Source organism: Ovis canadensis, chromosome 3, assembly GCF_042477335.2.
Source record: "Ovis canadensis isolate MfBH-ARS-UI-01 breed Bighorn chromosome 3, ARS-UI_OviCan_v2, whole genome shotgun sequence".
Lineage (NCBI taxonomy): Eukaryota > Metazoa > Chordata > Mammalia > Artiodactyla > Bovidae > Ovis > Ovis canadensis.
Window position 1 is genome coordinate 1,661,340 of NC_091247.1, and position 20,036 is coordinate 1,681,375.

General features: G+C 62.0%; 1 protein-coding gene across 3 annotated transcripts in view; it reads right to left on the bottom strand.

Annotated features, from left to right (window-relative positions):
- COL5A1 (collagen type V alpha 1 chain) overlaps window positions 1-20,036 on the bottom strand; it is a 139,719-nt gene that overhangs the window by 93,593 nt on the left and 26,090 nt on the right. For all 3 annotated transcript variants that reach the window (XR_011255039.1, XM_069579805.1, XM_069579804.1), the window contains exons 2-4: window positions 11,909-12,076; window positions 6,159-6,372; window positions 4,943-5,105 (exon numbers count right to left, since the gene is read on the bottom strand). Coding sequence is in view for 2 of the 3 variants with exons in the window: in XM_069579805.1 (XP_069435906.1) it covers window positions 4,943-5,105; window positions 6,159-6,372; window positions 11,909-12,076 (545 nt within the window). In the remaining variant the exon portion in view is untranslated. The remainder of the gene's footprint in view (window positions 1-4,942; window positions 5,106-6,158; window positions 6,373-11,908; window positions 12,077-20,036) is intronic.

The window sequence follows — 20,036 nt, forward strand, 5'->3', positions numbered from 1 at the left end:
CGCGGGAGGAACACGCCCCAGCAGACCGCCCGTGGCCTGAGGGACCCAGGAGCCGCCTGCTACCCCTCCCGCTGTCCCGTCACCTCCCCGGTCTCCCCTGAGTCACCAGACCAGCCAGTGTCCTGCACCCAGCGGCCTAGCCAGCTGGTCAGGACAGGATGTCACCAGAGGGGCTCAGGGTCACCGGCCACAGCCTCAGCCTGACACCAGCCGACTGCTCCCTCTGCTCTGAGGCTCCGACACCAGACGCCCTTCACGTCGAGGAGTGCGAGCCGCCTCCCAAGAGAGGGATCCCAGGCCACCTCCGATAACCGCTGGGGCTGCGGCCCCGCTCCTACCCCGGGAGAGCTGAATTCCAGGAAAGACGGTGTCAGTGGGAAAGACAGGCTCCTGGAAGAAGGGCCTCGGGGATTAGGTAAACCCCTGGGGCCGCCAAGAGGCTGGAGGATGGCAGACAGACAGCAGGACCCTTCCTAGGGCGCGAAGCCGCTCCCTCCCCATGGGCACCCACAGGGTTTGCAGAGAAAAAATCCAGATTACAGTCTGTTTGGTCTTATTGCCCTCGAAATTTTCAGCACCTTCAAAGAGGATTTGGCTCCTGGCCCAGAACTTACTGGCTCCCTGACCCCCCGGGGAAGGCCTCCTTCTCCACATCCCCCGCCCCGTCGAGGCTCACCTGAGGGGAGGATCCTTCCCCCAAGGAGCCCAGAGCACCACCGGGTCCTGATGCGCCCCCATCCCGCCCTGCAGACCCCTCCATCTGGAGCATCGGCTCCAGGTACACAGGGGAGCCCAGCGGGGTGCAGGGTCCACCAGACGGGCCCTGCGCTTCCGAGTCCAGACCAGGGAACGGCGCTGGGCAGGCAGAGGGCCCCAGGCACGCAGGGAGGGCGGCTCTGGCAGCGGCGTGCGCTGGCTCCGCCTGCCAGGCGCCAGGGCTTCGCAGATCCCACCAGCCAGGGGACTCCCGTGCGCTCGGGGCTTGGGCCGGACGATGGGGTGCGCTCGGGGCTTGGGCCGGACGATGGGCCCAGAGCAGGGCCCGGCACCCGCCAGCACGTCTGGGACCACCAGGGAGGCGCCCTGGCTCACGATGGTCCCAGTTTCCGCGGTCAGACGGTAGAGGCGCCAGGTGCTGGGACTATCGTGCCTGCCCCCATCACGACAGGACGGGCCGTGGGCCCTGGGCAACCACAGCTCTGGGCACTGACACCACTGCACGGCAGTCGGCCGGGCGACCTCCGGTAAGTTACTCAACCTCTCTGGCGCTGATGACCCAGCACAGGGAGGCCAAAGCACACAGGTGGTGAGTGGGCACGGGGCCCTGCGGGCTTCCCACCCGGCCGTGCCCCCGAAGAAAACCAGCCGCTTCCCACCGCCTGCCAGACTCACCCACTCCCCAGGCAGACTCGTCTGTTTCCAAAAACACAAAGCTTGTTCCTAAGCCCGGGGTGAAAACAAGACGTTTTCCTGCACAGGGGGCCCTGCAGGACCGCTCTTGGTGGGGGTCTGAAGAAGGACCCCCGACCTCCCCGGACAGCAGGCCCCGGGGGGCGGGACAAAGCCTGGGGAGCCCCCACCGCTCTCGGGTCCCAGGGTGCAGGCCCTCCCCAGGAGAAGGGACAGGACGCAGGGCCCGGAGCTCCTGGGAATGTCACTGCGGGCACCTGCAGGCAGCTCCCCGGGCAGCCCTCAGGCACGCGCTCCACCTGGGAACAGGGGTGCAAGGGTGGAGGCTCGGCCGGGTCAGCGAGGTGGGAGAGCAGCTACTGGGCAGCCAGCCCGAGCCCCTCCTGAGCCGCCGGGGCACCAGGAGGGGCGGCCGCCACGGGGACCTTGCCCAGGACAGGCCCTGGCTGGGGAGGCGCCACTCAGCACCACCCTCCCTTCTGGGCCCAGGACAGGGAGCCTGTGAGCTCAGGTGGCCCAGCCCTGCATGGCGTGGGGCCCTTGTCTCCAAGGCGTGTGGCCAGCACTGACGTCTCAAGGCGGGATGCGGGACAGCGTGTGACCCCACGCCCCCGCAGGGGGGGACCTCGGTCACAGCCGCCGCCACAGCTGACGAGTTAGACCCCAATGGGAGCTGACGACAGGCCACCCGCTCTGCCAGGGCGCCGGCCGGTGTGGTTCACTGTGGTCCCACGGTGCAGGCGTCTTACACAGGTCACGGGGCACCCCAGGTACCCAGCATTGGCCCTGCCGTGCCCCTTCTGCAGATGAGGACCCCGGGCCTGAGGGGGCCTCCAGGCCATCAGCCGGTCAGGAAGTGCCTGAAGGCCTGAGGGGTCGCGCTGTGCAGTCGCTCCTCCCGGGGGCTTTGGAAGGGTGGGGGGCGCTGTGTCCCCGACTGCAGGGCGGCCCCGTCAGAGGCAGGCTCACACCAGGGCCAGGGTGGGGAGGGGGGCCCAGAGAGCGGGGGCGGCTGCCCCTTGCCCAGCCGCACACCAGGCCAGCGGCGGCCCCAGGGAGGCCCCGGCAGGGCGCGGGCCAGCTGAGAGTGGGCACTGCTCTGCGGGGAGCGCTGTCCGCCTTGGTCCTCTGGTCTCCACGCCCCCCACCTCTCTGGACAAGGAGGCCTCCGAGGAGCCACACACACCCCGGAGAGCCCGGTGCCCCCGCAGACGCTCTAGAGTTCAGCAAGTCCCCGTTTGGAAACAGTGCAAATCGCGAAGCCCAGTCTGTGCCAGAGGCCACTTGGCTGTCCACCAAAGTACCAGAACCTTCCAGCTCCCCCCTGCAGCTTGCAGAGCTTCAGGACAAACTGGCTTTTAATGAGGGGAAGTCACCCTCCCCGGGGAAGAGTGTGGCTGCTGGGAAACGGTTTTCAACGGCGCTGGCTCCTCCTTCTAAGGAGACGCCTCTAGGAGCCAAAACAGCTAAAACGGCAAGTGCCACTATTTGGGATCTGCTGAAAAGTCAAGTTAAATCATTTTTACTTCCAAACATAAAAATAAAGATTCTGTCTCACTTGCCATAAGACAAAGGTGGCTGGGGACCTGAGGACCACCCTCCCAAATTTATCTGTGAAGGAAGAAAAGCAAAACCGGTGCTCGGGGCCCTGAGGGCACCCTGCCGCCGGCTCCCGGGCCTTCAGCAAGAAGGATGGGACGGGCCACGTTTTCAGACACAGGCAGGTCCAACAGCCGGGAGAGGCCAAGGCTACGTGACGGCTTCCCTCACAGCATGAGGAGTTTGCGGTCAACAGAAGTGCCCGGCAGCCCCTCAGCCTCAGATCGAAAGCCACGACCAGGAAGAAGGGCTCCTGGAATTCCGAACCTATTTCTGAGCTGCAATCAAAAAGCCTGCCTGCTTACTGAGCAAGACCTGCCCCAATGGTCGGAAGGCTAAGCAGAGGAGAAAAACCTGAGCTCTCCAATTTGAGATCTGCTTCTTTGGACAATCATAAACTGTTTTCCCTCTCTATCCATAAACCTGGGTAACAGTGGTGGAAGCATCGGTGGTCCTTACCACCCCTCCCCCGCGCAGGCATCTCAGGGCGGCGGGGCCTCGTGGCTCATAAACAGAGCGGCTGGGACTTGGGCCCGCCCTGACCTCCCCAGGGCCCCCTACAGCCCTGGCGTCTCGACAGGCTTGTGCTTGTGGGAAAACAACTCTTCTGGCTCGGAAAATCAGGGAAGAAGAATTTGGCGTAGGATCCTTTTAAGATAGATAAAGCTTTCCCCTGAATCTTTACGGTAAAAGACCCACTAGCAGCACACCAAAGGAACCGGAAATCAGAGAGATCCAGACCAGGCGCTGCGCAGACAAGCGACTGCACGGCCTGTGAGTTCAAACCCCAGTCTGCTCACGGCCCCTCCCCTGCATTCAGACTTCCAGCGCGAGGAGCGAGGGCAGTGGCAGGCACCCAGGCTCCCGGGCGCTGGGCAGGGGCCCCAAGCCAAGTGCTTCACAGAGGAGCCCCCGTGAGACCCCCGCGAAGGCAAGGCTGCCAGCACCCACGTGTTACAAATGAGTCCTGAAGCTCCCCAGCGGCACTTGCTCTACCCAGATCCTCGCGCCAGCAGAAAGTCTACACCAGCAAAACGCTCAATCCCAGTCTGTGCAACCCTCAAGCCTTGGACACCAGTTCCCCCGGGGGAGCCCCGAAGCCGCTCGGGCCTGGGTCAGCCCAGCCGTCCTGCAGTTCATCCCGGGTCTCCGGGCAAGCGTGGCCAGAGCGGAGTCACGCTCAGAGGGCGTATCCTCATTACACCCCAAATCTGGCAGCGTCAGCCGGACGCGGGAGCCCAGCCCGCCCTGTGGTCCACAGGCTGCGGCCGCCCTGAACGGCTGCTCTGCAGGAAAGTGGCCAAGTTCAGCAGGACGTGCAGACCCACCGTCCTACGCTGGTCCTCCCCACCCACCGCTTCCACGGAGGCGGCTCTTCTGATCTTCCTTGCTAACCCACACTTGACCAGCTGCGCTCCGTCCCCTGCTCCGACGCCAGGCCGCGATCAAGACCGACGTGCGTCAAGCGCTTGCTGGGAGCGGGCAGCGGCGCTTTACTGCATCCAACCCCCCATAAGATTTCCCACAGCCTATAAAGGAGCTGCACGCACGCTCCCCCTTCACAGGTGCAGACACTGAGGTGAAACGTCACAGCAACCTGCCCAAGGCCGGAAGCCCCGCCCCCTCGGGCCTGCACCGTGACCAGGCCCCATGACCCTCTCATAGCTGCGCACGCGGCCCCAGTAGGAGCCTGCAGAGAGACAAGACCAGAACCACATCCTCGCCAGGCGCTCAAAGCCCAAGGGCTCGTCCAACCACCTGCCCATCTCCCCAGGCAGACATCAGTCCCGCCCTTAATAGAAGCGGGACGGTCAGCACACGCCCTTAATAGAAGCGGGACGGTCAGCACACACTCCCCCCGCAGCGGAGCACGGGATACCGGCCACAGCGGCTTGTGTCCTAGGGGTGTGGGATGGCCCGACCCCCTGCTGACCTCAAACACTTCTTCATCCAGAATCCGGGTGCCGAATACAACGATGCCGTTGACGTCTATCACAGGGTGTTCGCTGCGGTCCAGGAACTTGGTCGTCTTCTTTTTACAGTCCAGGATCAAGGTGACATTCTTCTTGTGGATGCTGAGAGCGATTCTGTGCCACCTGCAAAGAAACAGCCAGCCGGAGCAGGTGACGGGGGGGCCGGGTGTCACCAAGTACCACGCCGAGCGTCCCTGCCGAAAGTCCCCGGAGATGCAGGAGGAAACCTGTTCTCTGCAGAGTCACTCAGAGCCGAGCTGCTGCGGCCAGACAGGCCTGGGCGCGGGTCCACACCACGCACCACGGGAGATCCCCTGCACTCAAGTCAGGCCTCTCGTCTCTAGGATGAGGTCAGCTGTCTGGCCTGGGGCGCAGCCCTGAAACCTGGCTCCGGTCAAGGGCAGGGAAGCCCTGTAGCACTCCCCTAAGTAGCAGCCCAAGCCCCAAACGCAAATGCAGGCTGTGGGGAAACCGAGTCTGTTGGGAGATGGGGGGACGGATGGACCTACTTGAGGCTGTCAGTGAGAAACGCAGGACTCACATCCTGAGTTCTTGAAGGATCGCGGCATGTGGCCTCAGACGTGTGGGCCACAAAATGAGTGATCTCAAACTACCAGGGTTTAGGGAGGTACCCAACAGAGAGTTCTGGAAAAACCTGACTCTCCTTTTTCAGTCACTCTCCCATCCCTATCTGCATCCCTGCGTGCGTGCCAAGTCGCTTCAGTCGTGTCCAGCTCTTTGCAGTCCTATCGACTGTCCCCTGCCAGACTCCTCTGTCCACGGGACTCTCCAGGGACGAGTCCTGCAGCGGGGTGCTGTGCCCTCCTGTGTCTGCCTCCTTAAGGATGTCGCGAATCCTCTCCGGAAGAGGTTGGGTGTACCTACACAGTCTCCCGTGTCCCTGCAGACACTCACAGGCTAGCGTTTGATCCTGTTTAGTGCGCTTCACTAAAGGAGACCCAGGGAGAGGAAAGGTCTCCAGAGCCACAGAGGATGCGGCCAGACGGAGACCAGTCCCGGACTCCAAGCCCGATGCGCTCTCTGACCTGCGGGCATGCTGACTCCGTCCTGCTCCAAATCACATCCTGCTGCTAGGTCCCTAGCTCCCGGGGGCTTTAGGTGACCCACCCGACCCACCAGCAGGGGAGGGAGGGGTTGCCGAGCGGTGCCACTTACTTGCCATCCGACAGGTTGATGCCTCTGAAGAGGGGGTAGTCCTCTGGCCCCGGCTTCCCCGTGTGGTCCTCGTAGAGGAAGACCGGGGAGCGTCCCATCTCCAGGCCGATCTGCTGGATGCCCTGCTCGTTATAGATGGAGACCAGGAAGGCCTGGCTGCCTTTCTTGGCTTTCACAGTGGTTAGGATGGAGAAGTCCTCAGGAAACGCAGATGCTGGAGCGGAGGACAGCGGTTAGGAGGCAGCTGGGACGCCCTCAACCCTGCCCAGCCGCAGCTCTCTGCAAACAAACCAGCTCAGGGACCTGGAAGCCTCTGCTGGGGATGGTACACAGACACTGGCTTCCCATCTGCCCCTGGATCAGACCGTTCCTGCAACCCTTCCTGAGCCCCACGTGGCGAAACCCAGCCCTTCTGAGGCCCAGTCCAAAAAGAAGCCCGACTGCTCCTTCCAACTGTGAGCCTTCAGTCCTATCTTCTCACTTCCCAAACCTCAATGCATCTGTGTCTAAATCCTTAGAACTTTCTAGAACGTGAGCTTCCTCTGGGCAGGTGCTGTTCCAGGTCCACCTCTGACCCTCGGCAGGGCCTAAGGCTGAACCTAGCAGAGTGTGTCTCATTCCACACCCTTTGGAGGGTGGGCGGAGAGAGAAGAGGGGAAGGAAGGCAGGAGGCTGGGGATTACCGCTCGAATGGCAGACAGTTCCTGGCTGACATGTGAATCAGAGAAAAGGCAAAATAAATCAGAAGACGGAACCCCGGCCCTGGTGTGTTGATGGGGGGAGATTTCCTTACAGCACAGGCCAGACCCTGGCTGGCCCTGCCCTGCTGGCCCCAGAGTCCTGCACACACACACCCTTCACACCCTGCATCGCGGACGGGACAGGGACCTGGCCCCTCCTCCCGTCCGTCCTGGCGGTGGGATCAGTGGTGCTCTCTCTGCCTGTTCTGCAGTTCCCTGAGAGCCGGGGCCTGGGGCGGGGCCAGGAAGGCTCAGCGCAAGTCAGCGTGCGTCTCAGAACCAGGGCACGGAGTGGGCCCAGTGAAGTGTCAGCAGGGACTCCGGCCCGGGAAGGACAAGGCCCTGAGGCTGACACCACCTCCCACCCAGCGCGCCGTGGAGGGCTGGAGCCGGCCCCGGCCCTGGGTACGGACAGGGCCCCTCACTGACCCACCCCTCCTCTAGAACTATCACAAGGTCAACCAGAAGGCCCGGGTGCCTGAGCTGGGATCAGTGAGGAGGGCCTCCCTGGTGGCTCAGATGCAAAGGATCTGCCTGCAACTCGGGAGACCCAGGTTCAATCCTTGGGTCAGGAAGATCCCCTGGAGGAGGGCATGGCAACCCAAACCAGTATTGTTTCCTGGAGAATCCCATGGACGGAGGAGCCTGGTGGGCTACAGTCCAGGGTGTTGCAGAGTCAGAAGGGACTGAGCGACTGGCATGCCCACGTCCAGTGAGGAAGCTGTCCGTGGGCGCCCTCTGCCGCACAGCCGGGCAGCTGGCCTCTGCTTCGGGCCCCTGCGGGGGAGCCCGGCCAATGCCCTGCTGGGGGAAAGGGGGCTGCCAAGCAGATCCCCGCCCCCGCGGCCCCCGGAGGACCCGGGGTGGAGGGGTCTCTCTAGGGGGAGGATAAGAAGGGTCATGGCAGCTTCAGGCCCTGAAACCAAACCCCAAAGGCCAACAGAGCTGAGTGAGCTCTCAAGGCCGGGATGGAGGGCAGGTGGAGACGGCCATCCCACGGGCGCCAAAGCTTGGACTGAGGTGCGGATGCAGGAAGGCGTGTGGCTCGCAGCCCAGGGTCAGGTCCCCTTGTTGAGGAGCTGCCAGTTGGGGTCTGCTCGCTGTGCTCAGAGCCGTGGCCCCACCCACCCCCAGGCGGGCAGAGAGGGGGTGGGTTTGGCCGGTAGTGCAGGCAGAGGCTTCAGGTAGGGTCTGATGAAGGGGCAGGTATGCAGGGAGCATCTGGGCACCACCACACCCAGCCAGGGTCGCCAGGTCCGAGGGGAGGGCTGTGGTCAGCACAGTCACCTGGGGGAAGGCTGGCTTCATTACGGCGCAGACTCAGGCTGCCCTGGGTGCACGAGAAGCCGTTTGAAAAGAGCTCTGTGGAGGCCACTACCATCACCAGTGTCTCCCCACACTGTCCTCCAAATGTGAGACGTGCTGCGGGGCCAGAAACCCCGGCCTGCAAGAACCGCCGTGGGCGGGGGGGTGCAGCGGCTGCACGCAGGCCCCGGGCGAGACCCCAGCCGGCACCTCGGCAGGCCCTTTGGTCCCCGAGCGTGAGCGGACACTGAAAGGCCCGGGGTAGCATCTGACCCCAAGCATCTCAGAGGTCCCTGCTCACATCCAGGACGGACAACAGTCACCCTCGGACGCCGTGACCCCTGCTCTCATCTCAAAGGTCGCCCTGTGTCCACCCCGTGGTGACCCCACGCCACTGACATCACCCTCCTGCCTCAGGTAGAGAGAAGCCTGGAAACAGGAGGACGCCTCCTCCATCATCAGGCCACGCAGCCCAGGACCACGGACGCCTGCACTACCAGCTCATTAAGATGCTGGCTAACAATGCTGAAATCACTTCCATAACACGTGTTCTCAGCTCAGATAACCGGAAAGGATGAACTACATCTAACATTCATCCCTCTCCTGGCAAAATAACAATGGGTGTATTGTCACTTCAGAGACGGTCCATTCTCATCTCCGCGTGAGCAGGACGCTGGCCTGCTTCGTGATCTGCGTCAGGGAGAAGCTCGCCTTCTGCCCAGCACTTCACGTTTTATCCTCAGGGAAGAGCCGAAACTGAGCAGCAGTCTTGGTGAGGGGCCCCTGACTCCCTTAGACCATCTCCTGTTCACTCGGGCTGACACCCAAAGGCACTGCAGCAGTCTGGGTAGACCATGGGCGCTCAATAAATGCACGTGCCATTAAACCGAACCCTACTGGGCCGACAGTGGCTGGGCCAACAGTCTCACATTCTGGTGGACACAGGCTGATTCTGGAGCCCCAGCCCGTCATGACGGCGGCGGTGGCGGAGGGGACGTCATTATGCCCGGCCCCCCCGCTCAGATCCCAGGCAGGGAGAGAGTCTCGGGGTCCCCGAGGTGGCCAGAGGGAGGCTGAAATGGGGAGCGGTCCCCACACCCGGGCACGATCAAGGGCAGGCTGCCCTGTCTGGATGTCTTCAGAGGGGGCAGCTAGACCTGGGCAAAGGCAGCCGGCCAGTGGCTCAGGGGACACAGGGGCGCCCCACCAGTGGCCAGACAGCCCCCCGGGACACACCTGCCTGCTGCACTCCAGGCGGGCCCGTGACAGCTTCTAGCAGGGTCTCAGGCCGGCTTTACCTTGACGGGATGTCCCTCTGCCGCCCACTACAGGTGGTGGGGGCAACAAGGCCCAGGAACCCCCGGCCCGCCGCCCGGCAAACTGGGCAGCCCTCTCTGGTTGGTTGGTGGCACCCACTCCCCACACAGACCACCGCCCTTGGATCTGATTCAGTCCCTGTGGCTCCGTCCAGACGGGGTCAGGAGACCCAGCACCACCTCGCAGTCACACTCTTGGTCCTGCCAATTCAGAACCCAGACTACAGGCTGCAAGCAAGACCAGAAAATCCTTCTCAGATCAGGGAGGAATGCTAGCGCCCTCTTCGCCAGCAAGAGCAGAGAACACCACGCTGCTGCTCTTCGCCACTGGGAAGGGGGCTGGGCCTCTGAAGAAGCCGGCCTGTGGCCCCCGACGTCCCGGGAGATGGCCTGGACGAAGGTGGGGGCACAGCGCTGGAGGACAGGTGATGGGCAAGGCTGATGTGGGCGGCTCTGGGGGGTGACGGGCGTCGGGGCTGGGGAAGCGGGACAGGGCTCCACAGAGGCCCCGAGCCTCATCTGAGAGAGGCTCTGAGAGAAAAAAGGACAGGGAGGCTGGGCGTGGTCATCACCCCCGGACTGCAGAAAAGACCCCGGGAAACGTCCGCTTAAACCATCCCGGAGGAGCGGCCAGTTCCACCTGGCGTTAAGGAGGCAATCGTTACATATGGACCCATTCGACTCCTTGAGCGAATTATGGCTCAGAGGCCCTGTAATAGCCCTTTAAACTCTTTCAGCATCTAATGAAGAGGCTAATTGGAGAGCCCGGGGAAAATGTGGGCTTAAAAGAAATTCCCTGTCTGCTGTTCCGGAGTTCATACCGGATCTCCAGTAACCGGCCCGTATCCTGAGACCCTCTGACGTCACTCGCCACAAGATAACATGGGGGGGGGGGGGGCTTGGATAAAGGACACCAACCCCGGTGAGCTGGCTGTGACCCTGAATTGGGCGGCAGGGGTCAGATTAAACTACCTGCCAGCAAAGCGACTACAGATGGCCTCGGGGCAGGACACCGCGTGAGATGACCACGCCACGCACACGCCGCGCAGTGGACGTCCGTCCCCAAGCCCGGGCACGAGGGTGCAGGGCCAGCAGCGCTCCCAAGACACCCTCGCCCCAGCCCCTCAGCCCCCCGGCAGAGGAGCTCTAAACTGGGGGCTCGGGGCAGGACAGCAGGCAGCCTCTGGGTGATTCAGAACACACTGGCCCCAAGGGATAAGAAAGACTCTCTGGGCGTGAAACACAGTGACATCCCTGAGCTTCTTTGTGGCGAGTGACCCGTAGGGCCCTGGGGAGCCCCGTCTGCAGTGATGGCCAGACACTCTAGAGTGGGGGGCGTCTGGCACCCCAAGGTGGTCCAGGGGGGCTCCATAAGACACAGTGAAGGGCCTTGTGGCCCCTGAAGGAGCTCACCGGCCCGAATGCCATTTCTAGAAAGAGCAGACTCAGCCTCTCTCGCAGAGAGAAACTCTTAAGAGTCCCTGTGGATTTAAAGAGAGGCTGAGGAAACACCGGCGTGAAGCAGAGGGTGAAGAGTGAAAGGGCCAGAGGAAGCGCACGCAGCCCAGAAAGGGCACATCCTTCTGGAACCCTGTGGGCACGCGGCTGACAGACCCCACTGCCGGCCTAAGGATGCCAGACTGGAGGGTCAGCGAGCAAGGCAGGCCGTTGCCGGAAAGGCTAGCTCATGCTTCTGAGGATTACGGCCATCTCCGGGCTGAGCGCATCCGCCCGGCGTCCCAGGGCCGTCTCTGATCTCAACCGGGAGGAAGAGCTCCACTGAAGTGGGGGGAGAGGTTATCAGTCACGGGCCTGGTCAGCCAGTCCAGACGGCCCCGAGGCCAGCGGGGGGCTGCCTACCAGCAACCATCGCTCCGGCTCCGGGCTCGTAATTAGAAGCAGCGATGTGACGCTTGGCAATCGATTCTCATTAAAAGCCTGCACTCTCTTGCTGGGAGCTCTGATGTTTGATGCGTGTGCCTCTTAATGTCCTCACCCCCAATTAAGCTTCAGTCTGGAAGTGTTTCCTTTCCCGTGACCCTAGGTTTCTTAACCCCGCACCTGGGAACCGCGCTTCTCCGTGTTGCCTTTGGAGTCCCGGCCTCCCGCCCCCTGCTGGAGAGACACCTGCTTGGAGACGCAGTGCAAACAGACGCGGCCCCGCTCCCACCTTTGGGTGTGGACGGCGACCGCAGCTAGACGTGCGCTTTCACTATCCTGACGTCAAATCGGGCTCCTTCCTGGAAAACCAAGCACGCTTCTCCCTCCGTCAGGCGTCCCTCCCCGCCTCCCCGCCACTCCGGTTGCGTTGCGAGCTCCCGGATCTGCTGCCTGGCTAGGGGCGAGAAGCGGAGCCACACCCCCACCAGGCATACATGCCGTCTCTTACCAGGGTACAGCTGCTTGGTGGGCGCGCTGAGCTGGGCATCTTTCGTGACCCTGTAGGCGACATCCGGGCCTTTGGAAGATCGCCGTGCTGCACAGAAGCCTGTGGTCTTGGTTATTCCATCAGGCAGGTTGTGAAAATCGAGAACCTTCAGGAGATCTGCTGGCTGAGCTGAAAGGACAAAGGCGAGGTGACGAGTTAGCCACGGGCAGGAAGGGCGCACCCGGGCGTGCAGATGAGCTGGAAACCAACCCTCAGCCCCTCCTTCCGCCCGCTCCAGGACCACCTCTGACCCTCAGAAGAGGCTGAGGGATCAGCTCAGAATCAGGTGCTCTCGGGGGCAGGACACCCCACTTTGCGGAAATGCACGTGGCCAGCTCCCACCCTGGTCCCTGCAGGCAGCCACCGCCAGGTGTGAACCCTCTCTTACTCGGCGGCACTCACGTTGCTCTTTTTCCCCCCAAGTACCGCACCAGCCCCGGGCTCCCAGACCCCTCTTCTCACTAGCGTCACAAGAAACCCACCCCAAACAGAAGCTGAAAGGCGGCGTTAGCTCCCACGGCTGATGCAAGCGGCTTTACCCAGGGTGGTCTTACGAAATGGGAGTGATTGACGGCCCGTGACGTCCCTTACGCAACTGCCGACGGCGGGCCCCGCCCCCGGGTGCGGCTGAGGACAGCGGGAAGGCTCCTGGCTCATCTCATGCCCCGTCTTTGCCCGACTGAAGTGCACTTTTCCCATAACCTTTTGCACAAACAGTCAGTCTCCATTTGCTCCCAGAAGACCCACGCCTACAGGGCGAGACAGCACCCAAATAAGAGCAACGGAGGGCGGGCCCCTGCACCCCTTCCGGAAAGTTCGCGACCTCCCTCCCCTGCTGCACAGGACTGAGCGGCCCCTAGGACGGTGGAGACGCTCCTGGTGAGCTCGACCGTCCCCCGCAGATGCAAAGGATGGCTCCGCGCCTGCGCACTGCAACCCACCTCACAAAGACCCCAGACCTCCAGGTGGCGAGGGCCACAGGCTTGGGATCCACACGGCCCCCGCCCTACACAAGGCCTTGAATGGACAGTGCAACTCGTGTTACTACAGACAAGAGGCCCTGGGAGTCCAGGCGGAGGAAGTGAACTCAAATTCAGAGTCAGCGCGAAGGTCACGGCGTGTGCGGCCAGGGCACCGCCCTGGGCTTCTGGGGAACCTGGTGTCCAGCAGCCGCCTGTCCGTGTGGGTGTGGGCGGGGCTGCCACGCCCCCTCCTCCTGGACACCTGGGTCTCCCTGGCCAATCAGAGCGCAGCACCACCCTGTCCCGGGTGTGACTGGGCCAGGCCGAGGAGTCTATACTGGGGCCTCTTCCTCTCCGCTCTGCGGGCTTCACACTTGGGTGATGAGCCTGCAGCCCCAGATGGCCTTCCCCTGGGCGTGGGAGGAGGGCCTGCCTACGGATGTGGACAGATTTCTGCTGTGCAGTTCGGGCTCCTGGATCAAGCTGTACCTGAAGAAGACTTGTCTACACAAACATCACGTGTGTGCCAGTCTGGGTTGGATGCTGACACTTGCTGCTAAAAGGCCACACTCACTTCTGGGTGTAACAGCGGGGCTGACACAAACATGCCCCTGAGGTCTCTGGGCCTCCCCAGCTCACTGGCTCTCCTCCCCAGAGGGTCCTTACATGCCTGAGACTCGCTCAAGAGGCAAGTTTCCCCTTTTTAACTGGGGTGGAAGCTGTGGAGGGGAGAAGGGACCATCAAGGCTGGTTTCTCCCCCACCGAGTTCTGAGCCGTCCTGCAGCTAGCTGCTACGTGTGGAGCCCAGCACAGCCATCGGGGACGGCGGCGGGGGCTCCAGGCAGCCTCGCTGCTGGTCCGGGCAAGTCCCTAACAAGAGAACCGCCCAGACGGAGCCTACAAGGGGAGCGGGAGCGGGCAGGGCATTCAGGGCAGGTGTGCTAGACAGTGCCCAGAGGCAGGTGCAGACGATGCCCTGCAGACCACCCCCTGTGAGGGACCGGGGGTCGGGGGAGGTGGCAGGCTGGGGAGGTTCCCATCACTAAGGACGCCACCCCAACCCGTCCACCGTGCCCTGCAAGGCACCGTGCTACCCCGATCCCGCAGATCTGACGGACCCTGTCCCTGTGGTGTCATTTCTACAGCTCAGCTTTGCCACAGACCTCTGTCCCTTTAATCAGGGGACCAGAAAATGGGGAGATGAGATTCTCCACCCCTGCAGAGGGAGGGACATGGTGGGGACCCAAGACACCCTGGTCCAGGTGGGCGTCCGCCGTGAAGAGTGTGCCTACCCTGGCGTCTACCCCACACATAGGGTCGGCCCCCCACGGGGCTCCCCAGCATCTGTCCACTTGACCCCAGATGCAGAGCCAGGCTGGCCAGGCGTGGGTGCCTGGCACAGCCCCAGCCTGGCCTCGGCCCGCGGGAAGACACAGCCGTGCCAGTCTCTGGCTCACCTGCCCCGAGATGCAGCTGAGCCCTGGCTCATCTCTGAGTCTCGGCTCCAAGGTCGGCCGCGGCCAGGAGGCATCGCAGACCCAGGCTGGTGCCGGGACTCACACCCCGAGAGCCACGATGATGGTCTTCCCAGATGCACGGGCTCTCAAGCCTGCCTCTTTCACAGCCGGGGGGGAAAACGGTTTTCCAGAGGCCTTCCGGTCTGTGTTTGCGAACCTCTGTTGCGACATGCTGAAAAAGCCGCCCCTCTGGCTTGTGCCAGAGCTCAGCAAGCATTTTCTCACTGTCTCAAAGGTGTGGCAAGGCGCTAGAGACTCCAGTAGGACCGTCCCCCTGCACTCTTCTCCCCACTGAGGCCAAAGCCCCCTCTCTACCCAGCAGCCTCAGCATCCTTAGCAGGGCGAGAGTTCTGCTGGGAGGCGGTGCCACCTCTGGGGACAGATGGGCGTGGGCTCAAGTCCAGCATCACCCACTGGGGAGATGATCTCGGGGCCTCTGCCTCTCTTGAGGCCAACGAGGAAAGCAACAGCAGCAAGGAGCCCAGCCCAGTTCCAGGGACCTGGGCGCTCCACACCAAGAGCCCTCCTCCCGGCTCCCGCCTCCGAGCAGAGAACGTCCCGGGGGCTGACATCACCAGGCGTCCGACGGGTCAGGAAAGACAGAAAAGGAACTGGCTGTGCGGCCTGACCAGGGAACCCCTCCACGCCCGAGAACCAGGAGTGATGCCCACGGGGCAGCTCCACGACCCTGGGGAGGCAGAGCCGGGTGGCTTCCTCGTCACCCCGGCCGTGGTCGCTCACGCGGGCGCTTCTGATGTGCTCCTGCTCCGTGGGGCCTGGGGGCTAAAAACTACATTTCCCAGACCCCTCTGGGGGAAGGGCTCAGGATGCAGATTCCGTTCCACACTCAGAGGGGAGCTGGAATGTGAGAAACCTTCTTTCAGAGTCTGAGCCTGCGTGCTAGGACCTGGGGCCAGGTGGTGGGGACCACCGACACTGGCAACAGTGACTTCCTGACGTCTGGGCTCCACTCACTCCGGTGGCGTGCCCGTGACCGGGGGCCTGGGGACGCCCCCACCCCAGCTCTGCTAGCGGCTGTGCAAGCCCCCGATTCTCGCACTCAGCCTCTCTCCTCTACAACAGCCCGCCCGCTTCCTGCTTGTGCACTGAGCCTGCCTGAGACCCGCACGCACACAGCCAGGCGTTCTGGCCCCAGAGCTGTCCAGGAATAGAAGCGGGAGAGGTCAGTTTTAAGGCAGAAAGGAGGAACCTGAGAAAGAATTTGGAAACAGAGTTGAGTTCCACTTGCCCTAGGCCAGAAAGGCAGCATGCTGCTGCTGCTGCTAAGTCACTTCAGTCGTGTCCAACTCTGTGCAACCCCATAGACGGCAGCCTACCAGGCTCCCTCATCCCTGGGATTCTCCAGGCAAGAACACTGGAGTGGGTTGCCATTTCCTTCTCCAATGCATGAAAGTGAAGTTGCTCAGTTGTGTCCAACCCTCAGCAACCCCATGGACTGCAGCCCACCAGGCTCCTCCATCCAGGGGATTTTCCAGGCAAGAGGACTGGAGTGGGGTGCCATTGCCTTCGTAACAGCCCTGAAAAGCAGTGCACAAAGGAGGAGCTCAAATACAGATGTGCAGCTGCACACACCACACATCAGCTACACGCGTGTGTGTGTATGTGCGTGCACAGGATGGACGGACGGATGGGTGGATGGGTGGACAGATGGATGGATGGACGGACGGATGGATGGACAGATGGATGGGTGGGTGGGTGGATAGATGGATGGATGGACGGATGGATGGACAGATGGATGGATGGGTGGGTGAATAGATGGATGGATGGACAGATGGATGGATGGATGGACGGATGGATGGATGGGTGGGTGGACAGATGGATGGATGGGTAGGTGGATAGATGGATGGATGGACGGATGGATGGATGGGTGGATGGATGGATGGATGGATGGACGGATGGATGGACAGATGGATGGACGGATGGATGGATGAGTGAGTAGATAGATGGATGGACAGATGGTTGGATGGACAGACAGACGGATGGATGGATGAACAAGCAATCTGTGTGTGAATGGCAGAAATCAGGAGGTAGATGTCCTGAAGACAAATTTTGCAACTGGCCCACTAAGGAGTCAAACATTTCAGCAATGGCAATGTCTCCACCAATGGAGACACGAAGATGACCCCTCTGCTTCCCCCAAAAGGCACTTCCACAATCAACCCTAAAAGTCAGCTGCCTGCCAATGCAGGAGGTGTAAGAGACCCAGGTTTGATCCCTGGTCAGGAAGATCCCCTGGAGAAGGAAATGGCAGCCCACCCCAGTATTCTTGTCCGGAGAATCCCATGGACAGAGGAGCCTGGTGGGCTACAGTCCATGGGGTCACAAGAGTTGGACATGACTGAACCGACTGAGCATAGCACAGCATAGCATAGGAGCAGGCTCCCTGTCCTTCACTATCACCCGGAGCTCGCTCAAACTCATGTGCTTCGAGTCGGTGATGCCATCCAACCATCTCATCCTCTGTCGTCCCCTTCTCCCGCCTTCAATCTTTCCCAGCATCAGGGTCTTTTCCAATGAGTCAGCTCTTCACATCAGGTGGCCAAAGTATTGGAGCCTCAGCTTCAGCATCAATCCTTCCAATGAATATTCAGGGTTGATTTCCTTTAGGATGGATCTGGTTGGATCTCCTTGCAATCCAAGGGACTCTCAAGAGTCTTCTCCAACACCACAGTTCAAAAGCATCCATTCATTGGTGCTCAGCTTTCTTTATGGTCCAGCTCTCACATCCCTAAGTGTAAAGACATCTAATTCCTTGAGTAAGGTCTGCTTCCTGGGCCCCAGGCCTCAGGCGGGCAGGGCCCAGCCTGGCGGGTCCCAGTGGGGCCCTGGCACCCGGCTGACTCTCACAGGAACTGCCGCTGAAGGGAGCACCTGCTCTGAGTCTGCAGGGCTCCTGGCAGGTCACCCAGGAGACACATCTGCCCTTCCCGCCGTCCCTGCTACCTCCCAGCTTCCACTTCCAGAAGCAAAAAGAGCCACAGCTCTCCCAAGCGGGGAGGGGGTGGGTGGCACGCAGGGGCCCCTCATCCCGGGCGAGTGCCCCCCAGCCCTCCCCGCGAGGCCCCAGCACAGAGCACGCAGCCCCATCGGGGAGGTCAGCACAGCATGCTGGAAAACAAGCAGGCCGCTTCAGAGGCTCCGACCGAAATACTTCTTCAATGACCCAACCCTGGGAACAAAGCAGAGGGCAGGGCCAGGGACAGGGCTGGCAGGATGCTGGCAGCCTTCGCCTCCCAGATGGCCTCCAGCAGCTGCTCACCCGGGACATCACAGGGCAGAGGCCTGGGCCCGGCGCGGGGAACCTGGGAGAGGCCATGGGCTCTGGACCTCCCACACCTCCCTTCCCGCTCATCCCTGGGTCTGCAGGCTACAACCTCCCATGCCTCGGCCTGGCCCCAGGCCCACCTTCACCCCAGCCAGGCAGCAGCATCTCCAGGGGTGGCAGGTCGCTGTCCTGCTCAGACCTGGGCCCACCTGGCCACCTCTCAGGCTCAGCAGAGACGACGGGGAGGACTGGAAGCAGGAAGGGCTGGACGCGAGCCCTGCACTGGGGTCTCCGGGGGAGTGGACACGAGGGGCCTGCCCGGCGGGGGTCCCCTGCGCCCGGCTCACCCCCGCCTGCCTCGCACCATCTCTGATCACCTGTCAGTCTCTGTCGCCTCATGGGGACGAGGAAAGGCCACCAATGAGCCCAGCTCAGCCCGCGGGGCTTGGCAGCGGTTGTGCTTGTCACCTGCCTCCGGTCCATTTTCCTATTTCTGAAGAAGGGCTGAGGACCCACCAGCAGGGATTCCAAGGGATTTTCACCAAAGGAGACTGTGCCACTGCCTGCCACCATCCGTGTAGACCCAACTCAGCCATCCCTGCATCCCTGGGGTGACACAGGGCTCCAGGATTTGGAGCATCGTGGACGTGACCTTGATGGCCCTGGGCAACGTGGCTTCCACCCGGAAACGGTGACAGGGAAGGGACAGTCCATGGGGAGGCCACACTGGGCGATGGCCGCAGGAGTCTGGGCAAGGCTGGGGGAGACATTCGTTCACCTGCACCCAGCTTGGGAAGCCCAGCTGGGCCCCAAGCACCCCCAGTGCCCACACAGCCTGGGCTCTCCACCCACAGCCTCCACCCCCTCAGTCACCCAGATGGCTCACCGAGGAGGCGCCTGCCTCTGCAGATGAGGACTTGAGCTGGCCACAAAATGCCCTCATCCCCAGACACCACGAGGAGGAGATGGGGCAGGGTGCTCCCTGAGACACCTCCAGAGAAACCTCTGACAAGCTCACTCTCCTTCCAGGCAGTGACTAGCAAAGAGCCCAGAGCAGAGCCCAGGAGATCAAGGTCACTCCAGGGCAGACAGGACCTGCTCATTCTAGAGGTCCAGGACCTCATGGAGAACGCTGGTGGAGAGAAGATCCTCAACCTCTGAACCGAGGGGCTGGGGAGAGGCGCAAAACCCCAGGCTAACAGAAGGGTGACGGGCCAGAGGATGCCTCGCCTCTTGTTTTCCACATTAAAATACCGGCCTGAGCATCAGTGGAGGAAGATTCCAGAGACACAGCCCTCTCCTCTTCACTATGTCTGTTCAAGGTACCACGTCGTAAATCCTCCCTGAAGAATGGATATATGGGACGGGGATGAAGTGAATGGAAGAGCACAGAGATGGAGGGATGGAAGGATGGTGGATGGGTGGGTGGGTGGATGGTGGGTGGGTGGATGGACGGAAGGACAGGTGGACAGGTGGATGGAAGGATGGTGGATGGGGGGGTGGGTGGATGGGTGGGTGGAAGGACAGGTGGATGGGGGGGTGGGGGGGTGGGTGGATGGACGGATGGAAGGATGGATGATGGGCGGGTGGGTGGGTGGATGGACGGAAGGACAGGTGGATGGGTGGATGGGTGGATGGAAGGATGGTGGGTGGGTGGGTGGATGGATGGTGGGGGGGGGGGGAGTGGGTGGAAGGAAGAAGGGACGGAAGGACCGATGGCTGAGGGGAGATGACAGAAAGGACGGATGGAGCAAGACTGTGAATGTTGAAGGGACAAACGGATGAATGAGTGAGTGAATGAGGAAGGCGGGCCAGCATCTTAAAGAGTCAGTTGACACACCTCTTGAAGGTTTCAGACACTAATCCTTCACTTGCCCCTTCCCTGCCCTGGTGGCCTCACTCTCCCTCTGGGCCAGAGTCCCGTGTGATGAGTGTCTTAGTCCCTGCAAACTCCTCCTCAAGCAGAGGCAAGCTGCACCCTGGCTCAGGGTCCTTGAGAAGGGCCTCCCTGGGGCTCACAAGTCTGCGCAGTGTTTCAGGTCCTCCAGGGAGTCGGATGGACCTCAGAGGACTTGCAGTCCAGCCCCCACCATTGAGAAGGGCCCGGCATAGCGTGCCCGAGCTAGGACTGGAAAGCAATCCGCTCCGTGCCATCTCCCAGCCTGCGGCTCTCCCCTCTTGGCCGAAAAGTCAAGAGCTCTGAGAAGCTTCTGACAGAGCGTTGGGAGCTTTTATGGTGAAATGTCAGCTGGAACAGACACCGCTCTGCCTATAGACACAGCGTTGCCAGAGACTGGCCACAGTGGGGAGGCGACGCCCACCC